The sequence below is a fragment of the Dromiciops gliroides genome, chromosome 1 (genome assembly GCF_019393635.1).
Source record: "Dromiciops gliroides isolate mDroGli1 chromosome 1, mDroGli1.pri, whole genome shotgun sequence".
NCBI lineage: Eukaryota > Metazoa > Chordata > Mammalia > Microbiotheria > Microbiotheriidae > Dromiciops > Dromiciops gliroides.
The window spans coordinates 529739834-529752129 of record NC_057861.1 but is presented as its reverse complement, the minus strand read 5'-3'; the positions used below and the strand labels follow the sequence as shown (position 1 = coordinate 529752129).

Below are 12296 nucleotides of genomic sequence, written 5' to 3'. Positions count from 1 at the left end.
TTCATGCAGAAAAGCTTCCATATTTGATATATATCAATGATGCTAACCGATTTTCTAGTTCCCTGCCTTTCTAGGACAGTGATTATTTAAAATAGATGGATGGAACAGGACAGGAATGCTCACCTTTTGTAGACACTCCCACCCCAAAGCCTTTGAAAAAGATAATGCATGAGGGGCAGCTAGATGGCACAGTGGACAGAGCACCAGCCCTGGATTCAGGAGGACCTGAGTTAAAATCCGGCCTCAGACACTTGACACTTACCAGTGGTATGACCCTGGGAAAGTCACTTAATGTACATTGCCCCACCAAAAAAAAACCAGATAATGCATAAATATGTCATAAAGAATCCCATATACCAGTTATTAAAAAAGACTACAGTGTTTTGCTCAAGATGAGTATCATCAAATAGGCCATAATTTGGGGAACATAAGGAAATATATTTTAAACTGTGGAATAGTAAAATAATAGGGAGCAAAATTGGAAAGGTAAAAAGAAAAACAGGTGTCATGAACTCACGTGTATTTAAGGAGTTTTCTTTGCTTTTCTATCACTTTACCAATGCCTAAAAATATCCTCAAAGTCTATTCTTTTGGGGAAAAACAATGGAGCCTTGGATCAAGATTTCCTTTGGTACTTTTTCTAACAAACTATGTCAATCCATTTATTTAAAAAAGAATGATCTTCATTTTCAGTTTCAGAAAGCCTAAATAACAAATTTACCCTTAAGTACATTATGCAATGAGCAGAAGCTACTAAAAACCAGTAATTGTGAAATTTCCTGTGGCAGTCACAAAGGAGCTAGCCCCAATTCCTTAAAAAAAAAAGGTAAGAGGTGCCCTTCCCTTGAGTCATCCTAGTTAATCATTTAAAATGGTGAGGTACTCTCTTGATCCAGAGAACCCCACAAAATCATGCAAGTCAAGGGGTTCAAATCTCCAGGTCCAATTCAAGAATACCCATGAAACACCCCCAAGCTATCAAGGACATGCGTATCTGAAAAGCTACCAAGTATTTGAAAGATGTCACATTGAAGAAACAATGTGTTCCCTTCTGTTTATACAATGGTGGAGTTGGCACATGTGCCCAGGCTAAGCAGTGGGGTTGGAAACAGGGTCATTGGTCCCAAAATAGTGCTGAGTTCTTGCTGCATATGCTTAAAAATGAGGAAAGTAGTGATGAACTGACAGGTTTGGATGTGGATTCTCTTGTCACTGAGCATATCGAGGTTAACAAAGCTCCCAAAATGCAACAGCATACTTACAGGGCTCATGCTCGAATCAACCCGTACATGAGTTCCCCTTGCCATATTGAGATGATACTGACCAAAAAGGAACAAAATGTTCCTAAACCAGAAGAGGAGGTTGCTCAAAAGAAAAATCTATCCCAAAAGAAACTGAAGAAACAAAAGCTTTTATGGCATGGCAGTAATTGTGACATCAATATGCAAATAAAAGTGAAAAAGTGTTTATCCTTACCACAAAACAAAATTGTAAGAGGGGAGAGATAGGAGGTTCTCACTTACAGAAACAGGAGAGTCAGGAAGAGAATAAGGACTGTCCAGGTTCCACCACTTAAGCTTGGGATGATGTTCATTGTCATGCTTTCTAAACAGCTTTTTACTTCTTTTTCTTTTCCTCCTCTCTGTTTGCCCCTTAGTTCTCAACTTTGAGGGCTGTCGTAATTCCCTGACAAATTCTGAAAAGAATATATAGGCTGTAAAAGAAGGGGTGGAGTTAAAGGGATAGCCAATGAAATTGTCATCCAGCTGGGAAGTTTTGTGGACCCTATACAAATCTTCATCTCTAAAGTCTCAGGGTTCATTTTTATTGACCTAATGTAGGGGGGAAATTCATGCTAGTAACCTGTCTTGGTCAGTTAAATACAGAAAACAATAATTAACCTTAGCCATTTTAAATACACAATGGTAATGATATAAGCATCCTTAACCCTTATCAGAAATAGTGGTGACAAAACCAAAGTGGAGTTAAAGTTTTATGGAGGTCTAAAGTACAAATAAAACAGTCAACAAGCATTTGTTAAGTGCCTATATGTGCCAGGTGCTGTACTCAGTCCTTGGGATTCAAAGTTGAAAATTCATATCCCTGGGCAACAGACCTTTCCAGCTGACCTGTAAGTTGTCTTTGGTTTGAAAGTTATTTTACCCTGTTCTTTTGTTGGTTCTGCTGCTCTAGGAATTGTCTTATTTGAAGGTATTTGGAGGAGTCTTGGGGAGAACTTAGGTGTGAGGGCCAAATGCAATATCCAGCTGCTCCCAGAATGGCCCTTAGCTGCTTTTTAGTAGAGAGAGCAGAGAGTTGTTGAATAGTCTGGACACGCTTAGTAGAGATGGAGCGAGTGCCAGCAGCCAAAACAAAACCCAAACTCGTGGTGTTGCACTGTGATCAGACAAATGCTGCACTCATGCCAAGCATTCCTCCTTGGTCTTTCCTGCTGTGATAATATCTGTAATCTCACTCTTACCCCACTATATCCTATCTTTGATGGGCTCCATTAAGGAAAGGCATCCAGAAGGGAATAATAAACATTGATTACATATATATAGTTCCTAGTGTTTATATTTTATAGAAATTTATACGCATATGTATATATACATTATTTCATTTGACCACCAAAACAAGCCTATGAAATCTCTAGTGCAAGAATGTATCACTCCATTCTTCAGATAAAGCAATTGAGGTTCAGAGCAGCAAGATGGTTGTTCCATAGTCACTGAGCTAATACATGGCTAAAGCTGAGATTAGAATATGGTCTTCTGACTCCCAATTTCAATCCCCCTTCCATTAAAATATACTGCTTCCCTGAGGCTGAGTTTGTATAAGAATGCTTAAGTACAAAGGCAGCTGGGTGGCACAGTGGATAAAGCACCAGCCCTGAATTTGGGAGGATCTGAGTTCAAATCCAACCTCAGACACTTGACACTTACTAGCTGTGTGACCCTGGGCAAGTCACTTGATGCACATTGCCCTGCAAAAAAAAGAATTCTTATGTATAACATATGAGCTTACTTATGGTTAAATGAGTAAATGAGTATAAATAAAATTTGACAAGTTTGACCACAAGTTTTAAATTGCAAGAGAAACGTGTATCTTAGAATAATCTTTAAAATTGCCTCCATTTGGATCATCCTACAGAAGTCAACCACCATTTTAAAGATGGCTAGGGGGCAGCTAGGTGGCACAGTGGATAAAGCACCAGCCCTGGATTCAGGAGGACCTGAGTTCAAATCCAGCCTCAGACACTTGACACTTACTAACTGTGTGACCCTAGGAAAGTCACTTAACCCTCATTGCCCTGAAAAGAAAAAAAAAGATGGCGAGGTAATACCATAGAACATTGGACTTAGAGGTAAGTCAGATCTGAGTTCAAATCCTACTTCAAAGTTTTACCAGCTGTGATCCTATGGAAGTTGCCTAAACCTGATTTCTCTCACAAAGGGATTATTCTGGTTATTCGATGAATCAATATTGACTCCAGATGAAATGCTGGTGATCACATCCATGCTGTAGGCCCCAAAAATCCTGAAAAGAGAAAGCAAAAAAGAAAAAAAATCCTCAGAACATGCACTACATCTTTCATCTCCAAGCAAAGACATGAAATGAGTATCTAAACCAGTGGTGTCAAACTCAGTAGAAACTGGAGTTACTAAAACATTCCAAAGGATACCTCAGGGTATATTGAAATTAGAAAAACACATAGTACTATTATTTTTGTTCTATTACATTTTAAATTTTATTATATATTTCCCAATTATATTTTAATGTAGTCTAGCAAGGTTTCCAATTATGTTCTATGTTCAAACCAACAGGGTATAAGAGTCAGAGTTGAAAATGGTCAGTAGCATCTACTAGGCGAGATATTTTCAGAAAAGTGATGATTCTCCCTCATCGATTACACAGAAGTCTAAAAAGTATTATATAAATGAATGAATGAAATGAAATGAATGATATGGACATTCGTGGAACAAAATGCATAGAAGTGCTGATTGGTATTATTAGATCCTTTTCCTCAACTCTTGGAAAAGGTTGTTCCTTCATTTAACCAGGGGTACATTTTCCTCCCCACAGTGGAAATATGCTCTATATCCCATACATACATAGGCTTTTAACCTATCATTTACTAAATGCTTATTATGGGCTAAGCACTATTCTAGGCACTGGGTATATGAGAAAATGCAAAAATATTTCCTAGACACAAGAAGTTTCTATTCAAATAAGGAGTATATACATACATAAATACATACCTACAAGACAAATACAGAAGTAATGGAAGGTGGCCACATAGGTGAAGGTACTAATAGTAATAATAATACCTTTAACCCCATGTTTTTCTATCTTCTAATTAGCTATACTATCATTCCCACTCTTACCTTCATGTTTTTTCTTTGTTCTTTCAAATGTTTATTTATGGAATATAACAAGCATTTCCATAACATGGTATTATAAAAAAGAAGAAGCTTGCACATGAAATTGCAAATTTAGTATGGACAACTTCCTAGCCCTTTTAAATATATAATAAAGTTATCATGTAAATTTAATTTTTCCTTTGCTTTCCTTTCCCCTACCCTAGATGTGATCACCATTAGAAACAAATATGTATTATATATGTGTGTCTGTGTAAAATCTATACACAATTTTATTTATTAGTTCTTTCTCTGGATATAAATAGCATCTTCCTTCATATGTCCTTTGTATTTAATTCAGATATTTATAATAGTCAAAATGGCTTAGTCATTCAAACTTGTTCATAAAACAATATTGCTATTCCTGTATTCAATGTTCTCTTGGCTCTGCTCACTTCCCTCTTCACTATTTTGTGCCAGCCTATCCATGTTTTACTAAGATCATCAAGTTCATAATTTCTTATAGCACAGTAGTATTCCATCACAATCATATGCTACACCTTGTTCAATCATTCCCCAAATGATGGTATTCCCCACAATTTCCAATTCTCTGCCACCACAAAGAGACCTGCCATAAATATTTTAGAACATATAGGTTCTTTTCTTTTATCCATAATCATCTTTGGAGTTAGACCTAGTAGTGGTATTTCTGGTTCAAAAGGCATAGGCAGCTTAATAAATCTTTGGGGATAATTCCAATGTGTTTTCCAAATGTTTAGACCAGTTCACAATTTCACCAAAAATTAATTCATGTCCCAATTTTTCCACATCTACATCCAACATATGTTACTTTCCCCTTAATCATTTTAGCCAATTAGATAGGTATAAAATGATATATCAAAATTGTTTTAATTTGAATTTCTCTAATAAATAAAGATTTAGAAACTGAATAAGCTCTTACAGTGCAGGAGGCAAGGCCTTATTATCCAGAATGAAGGAAATAATGGTCCTGGTACACCAGGCCTTGGTCAGACCATACCTATGATATTTTGTCCAAAGTTCTGGAAATCACATTTGGAAAAGGACATTGATAATCTGGCGGTAAATGTCGTACAATGACTAGTATGGTGAGGTGATTTAAAACCAAAGGTTTTAAGAAATGAGGACAGTGATAGTTTAAATAAAAGACAATTTAAAGAAGATACTAAGACATAATGATTGGAACATTTTTCATTTAACTATAAATTTTTTTACTTCTTATTCAGAAAATTCTCTGCTCATAGTTTCTCACCAGCTATTAATTGGGAATGACTAATGTTCTTATATATTTGACAAAGTTTTATATATATATATATATATATATATATATATATATATATATATATATATAAGATATGAGACCTCTGCCTGAAAAACTGTCTACAAAAACTTTTTTCCTAATTTTCTGCTTTCCTTATGATCTTGGCTACAGTTTTTTTTATTTGTATGAAAACTTTTTTAACTTAATGTAATAAAAATTCTCCATTTTGTACCTAACTCTGCTCTTTGTCTCTTATTTATTCATAAATCGTTCAACTATCCATAAGTCTGATAAATATTATGTTTCAAGTTCTTGAAATTTTCTTGGTATATCTCTCTTTATATCTAAGTCATGTATCTATTTTAGCCTTATCTCTGTAAATGGTGTAAGATATTGGTCTATGCCCAATTTCTGCTATGCTATTTTCCAGTTTTCCCTACAATATTTACCAAATAATGATTTTTATCCCCAAATCTTGAGTCTTTAGAGTTGTCAAAGGCAAGGTTAATATATTTATTTGCTGCTATAAATTGTATGTCTACTCTATTCCATTGATCTGCCTTATGATTTCTTAGCCAGTAAGAAAGTTTTAATAATCAATACTTTATAATATAGTTTAATATAATATAGTTAAATATTATAAACCTTCTAAACCTCCTTCCTTTCCATTTTTATTAGTTCCTTTGATATTTTTTACTTTTTATTCTTCCAAATTGATTTTGTTATTTTACCTACTGTAGTAAAATATTTTAACAATTTAATTGGGATGGCACTAAATATGTAAATTACTTTGGGTAAAATTGTTCCTTTCTATCCTTGAACAATTTATATTTCTCTAATTACTTAAATCTGATTTTATTTGTATAAAAAGGTTTTTTTATAGTTTTGTTCATATAGTTCCTGGGTTAGTTTTGGCAGGTGTATTCCCAGGTATTTTATACTACCTAGGGTTATTTTAAATAGGATGTAATTTTCATGTTTTTCTTTTAAAATTAAATAACTAATAGATTTTTTCTTGACTGACTAAGCCACAATTAGTAAGTGTTCCATTGATGGCTATCCAACAAAAGAGGTTGAGAAAGAATGGTCAGAAAGATAGGAGGAGGACCAAAAAAGAGAAAAATCATAAACAACAGAAAAATAGAGAGCATCCAGAAATAAAAGGTGGTCCACAGTGTCAAATGCATCAATGGGTTCAACAAGGATTAAAAATCAATGAGAGGCCATTAATTTGACAGTTAAGAGAGCAGTATTAGAGATGGAGTTAATATGGCAGGGAAATAAGAAGCACAGAGAGTTCTCTCAACCCCAAAATTAGTCTAAAAAATGCACCAGACTGGCTAAGGATTGGGGAATCCAAGAAATAGAAAAACAATGGATCTAGCCAAGATTGGCACAGGGAGACATATAAAGGTCTTTAGATAATGACCAGAAGAGAACCCTATGGAACATTCCAGCAATCAGAGACTAAGCCTAAGGCAAATAAAAAAGTATTAAACAGATACTGGGGCAATGTGACCTCTTGCAGGGAATTGAAACAGGTCCTATCTGTAAGGTTGCCACTTCAAACATTTTCTAGGTCATAGATCCAGTGTAGACTATGGAAGGGACCAGGACTCAAATATGGAGATCAGTCACAGGTCCTATACACCAAAGGGAAAGTTCAGAAGCAAGCAACAACCCCAGAAAATGCACCACAGACCCCAGAAACAGAGTTTGTCCTTAGCTCTAGTTTTTAGACTAATATGAAGGAATCTCAGACTGAAAGGAAGCCTACAGTTCTGCAACTGAAGCAGCAGTTTTCCAACTGGATGATAGTGCCTTGGTCTAGCAGAAGTCTGTTTCTTCTCAGGCTCAAATTGTATTATTGTCGTCATTTCTATTGTTAGTTAAAGAAGTATAAGACAAAGTATGGTATGATGGAAAAAGGGAATAATTTCATTGAGGAGGTGACCTTTGAATTGGGCTTTAGAGAAGGGTCAGAAATGCAGTAGGAAAAGGAAGGGAGGAGGGCATTTCAATGACAGCAAACAGGCTGAGCAGTCACAGTGCCATGAGAGTGGCAAGTATGTTTGTGAGGCAAAGTTTGCCTCACATCCAGAATAGTGTATAGAGAAGGGTAATAGGAAATCAGACTGGGAAAATAAGATGGAAACATGCTGGAAAGAATCTTGAATATCAGGTAGTAGGTTTTGTTTTGTTTTTTAAATTTTACTTATGAGGCAATAGGGAGTCAGGAAGGAATTTTGTCAAAAGTAGATATGAGGGGGCAGAGCTAAGATAGCAGAGAGTAGCCAGCAAATCCCTTGAGCTCTCCTTCTGTTTCCTCACAAAGAACATTAAATCAAGCCTCTAGATGGATTCTGAAACTACAGAACCTGCAAAGAGACAGAGAGGTTCAGTCTTCCAACCAGAGATAATTTAGAAGACTTCAGGAAAGGTTGGTCTCACTGGGACAAAAGGGAGGCACAGCCCACCACCTCTGTGGAATGCGAAGGGGGTCTGGGCAAGTCAGCAGGAAGTTGTGGGCCACAGCCGAGCAACTGAGGCCCCTGGATACTGGCTCAACAAGCTGGCAGCACAGCAGGACAGTGGCGAAACCCACCTACACCAGCCAGGAGGGCAGGTTGCCAGCTGGACAGCCACCCATAGGACAAGCCCGACCAGGCCTACCAATCCCAGTGAGCAGCCAGTAAGCCCAGGGCAGTGAGAAATCCACAAACCATAGAGGGCTCAGTGTAGAAAGCCCCTATACCCCAGCACAAGAAGCTTAAAACAGGGACCCTGGTGCTCCCAGACCAGACCTCAACTTAAAACAAAAAATAAGCTGCAGTATAAGTAAGAAACAAAAAAGAGCTCTCACCATTGAGAGCTTCTGTAAGGACAGGGAAGAAGCAAACACAAACTCAGATGAGGACAATACTCCCAAATTGCCTACATGTGAAGCCTCAAGAGGGAAGATGAATTGGTCTCAAAAAGCCTTCTTGGAAGAGCTCAAAAAGGATTTGAAAAATCAATTGAGAGAAATGGGGAGACAAATGAAAGCAACACAAGAAAATTATGAAAGAAGAATCATCAGTTTGGAAACAGAAACACAAAGATTGACTGAAGAAAAGAATTCCTTAAAAAAATTCATCTGGCCAAATGGAAAAAAAAACGTGCATGATCTCACTGAAGAAAACAATGCCATAAAAATTAAAATTGGACAGCTGGAAGAAAAGGAATCCATGAGACACCAAGAATCAGTCAAGCAGAATCAAAAGAATGAAAAAATAGAAGAAAATGTGAAATACCTCATTGGAAAGACAACTGATCTGGAAAACAGATCCAGGAGAGACAATTTGAGAATCACTTTACTGCCTGAAAGCCATGACCAGAAAAAGAGTGTAGACACCATATTCCAGGAAATTATTAAGGAGAACTGCCCTGATAATATAGAATCAGAGGATAAAATCATTATTGAAAGAAGCCATGGATCACCTCCTGAAAGAGACGCCAAAAGGAAAACTCCAAGGAATATTGTAGCCAAATTCCAGAATTATCAGGTGAAGGAGAAAATACTCCAAGCAGCCAGAAAGAAGCAATTTAAATATCATGGAGCCACAGTCAGGATTGCTCAGGACCTGCTAGCTTCAACATTAATGGATTGCAAGGCTTGGAATATGATATTCCAGAAGGCAAAGGAGCTTGGATTGCAGCCAAGAAATTATTACCCAGCAAAACTGAAGATTCTCTTTCAGGGGAAAAGGTGGACATTCAATGGCATTGGGGAATTTCAAGGTTTCCTGATGAAAAGAACAGATCTGAAGAGAAAATTTGATCTTAACATACAAGACTCAAGAGAAGTTTAAAAAGGTAAACAGAGGGGAAAATTTACTCAATAATGTTAAACTGTTTACATCCCTACATGGGAAGATAATACTTATAACTCTTGAGAACTGTATATGTATTTGGGCAGACAGAAGGATTATACACAGAGGGTATAAATATAAACTGTCTTTGATGTGATGATATAAAAAAAATTAAGGGTTTAAAGAGGGAGTTTATGGGGAGAAGAGGAAAGGGGAGGTGAAATGGGGTGAATTACATCTTATGAAGAGGTGAAAAAACCTATTACAATAGAGGGAAAGAAGGGAGGGGCGAACATTGTTTCATCCCTACTCTCACTACATTTGATTCAAAGAAGGAATAACATATACGTTCATTTAGATAAAGAAACTTAGCTTATTCTTTAGGAAAGTAAAAGAGTAAGGGGAAAGGGGGGACTGATAGAAGGGAGGGCAAAAGCAAGAGAGAAAAGGATAAATAAAATGGAGAGGGATGATAAAAAGCGAGGGCAGATTGGGGGAGGCAGGGGTAAGAAGCAAGATATTGGTGAGGAGGAATAGGGTGAAAAAAGCGGGGAAAATAAAAAGGGGGCAAATAGAATGGAGGGGAATAGAAAGTCAGTAATAATGACTGTGAATGTGAATGGGATGAACTCTGCTATTAAACGTAAGTGAATTGCAGAGTGGATTAAAAACCAGAATCCTACAATATGCTATTTACAAGAAACACATTTGAAGCAGAGAGATACACGCAAAGTAAAGGCTGGATCAGAATATATTATGCTTCAGTTAAGTAAAAAAAGTAGGGGTAGCAATCCTTATCTCAGACAAAGCAAAGGCAAAAATAGATCTCATTAAAAATATAAGGAAGGAAACTACATCTTGCTAAAATGTACTATATAGTTAATGAAGTAATTTCAATATTAAACATATATGCACCAAGTGGTATAGCATCCAAATTCTTAGAGGAGAAGTTAAATGAGTTACAAGAGGAAATAGTGATACTATACTAGTCGGGGATATGAATCTTCCCCTCTCAGAATTAGATAAATCTAACCACAAAATAAATAAGAAGTGAAAGAGGTAAATAGAATACTAGAAAGTTAGACATAATAGATGTCTGGAGAAAACTGAATAGGGATAGAAAGGAATATACTTTTTTCTCAGCAGGACATGGCACATTTTCAAAAATTGACCATGTATTAAGGCACAAAAACATCATAGTCAAATATAGAAAGGCAGAAATAGTAAATGCATCCTTCTCAGATCATGATGCAATAAAAATTACATGTAAGAAAGAGACACGGAAAAGTAGACTGAAAATCAATTGGAAACTAAATAATTTCATTCTTTAGAATGAGTGGGTCAAACAACAAGTCATCAAAACAATCAATAACTTTATCCAAGAGAATGACAATAATGAGACAACATACCAAAATCTATGGGATACAGCCAAAGCAGTGCTTAGGGAAAAATTTATAGCTCTGACTGCTTACATGAATAAAAAAGAGAAAGAGGAGATCAATGAATTGGGCAAGCAACTTAAAAAGCTAGAAAAAGAAAAAATTAGAAATCCCCAATTAAATACTAAACTAGAAAGCCTGAAAATTAAAGGAGAAATTAATAAAATTGAAAGCAAGAAATCTATAGAATTAATCAATAAAACTAAGAGCTGGTTTTATGAAAAAACCAATAAAATATATAAACCACTAGTTAATTAATTTAAAAAAAAGAAAGAAGAGGGGCAGCTAGGTGGTGCAGTGAATAAAGCACTGGGCCTGGATTCAGGAGGACTGGAGTTCAAATCTGGCCTCAGACACTTGACACTTACTAGCTGTGTGACCCTGGGCAAGTCACTGAACACCAATTGCCTCACCAAAAGAAAGAAAGAAAGAAAGAAGGAAAGAAAAACCAAATTACCAGTATGAAAAATGAAAGGGGTGATTTTACCACAAATGAAGTGGAAATTAAAGCAATAATTAGGAACTATTTTGCCCAACTGTATGCTAATAAATTTAACAATCTCAATGAAATGGATAAATATTTACAAAATTACAAATTGCCCAGGTTAACTGAAGAGGAAATAAAATCCTTACATAAGCCCATATTAGAAAAAGAAGTTGAGCAAGCCATTAATGAACTTTCTAAGAAAAAAATCCCGAGGGCCAGATGGGTTTACGGGTGAATTCTACCAAACATTTAAAGAACAATTAATTCCAATATTATACAAATTATTTGGGAAAATAGGTGAAGAAGGAGTTCTACCAAATTCATTTTATGACACAAATATGGTGGTTATACCAAAATCAGGTAGAGCAGAAACTGAGAAAGAAAATTATAGACTAATTTCCCTAATGAATATTGATGCTAAAATCACAAATAAGATATTAGCAAGGAGATTACAGCAAGTGATCACCAGGATAATACACTATGATCAGGTGGGATTTATACCAGGAATGCAGGGCTGGTTCAACATGAGGAAAACTATTAACATAATCAACCATATCAATAAGAAAAATAACCAAAATCATATGATTATCTCAAAAGATGCAGAGAAAGCTTTTGACAAAATACAGCACCCATTCCTAATAAAAACACTAGAGAGCTTAGAAATAGGAGGAACTTTCCTTAAAAAAATAAGTAGTATCTACCTAAAACCATCAGCAAGCATTATATGTAATGGAAATAAGTTAGAGGCCTTCCCAATAAGATCAGGGGTGAAACAGGGATGTCCATTATCACCTCTATTATTTAATATTGTACAAGAAATGTTAGCTTTAGCAATCAGAGAAGAAAAAGGAATTAAAG

The 12296-nt window shown here is 35.9% G+C and overlaps 1 protein-coding gene across 2 annotated transcripts in view; it reads right to left on the bottom strand.

Moving 5' to 3' along the window:
* Positions 1–1742, bottom strand: part of LOC122746534 (cytochrome P450 3A24-like) — a 51546-nt gene extending 49804 nt beyond the window's left edge. The window contains exon 1 of one of the 2 annotated variants that reach the window (XM_043992233.1): positions 1524–1742. In XM_043992233.1, coding sequence (XP_043848168.1) covers positions 1524–1600 — 77 coding nt within the window. In that variant the 5' untranslated portion in view covers positions 1601–1742. The remainder of the gene's footprint in view (positions 1–1523) is intronic. The other variant, XM_043992215.1, reaches the window with a different exon arrangement.
* Positions 1743–12296: the final 10554 nt, after the last annotated feature.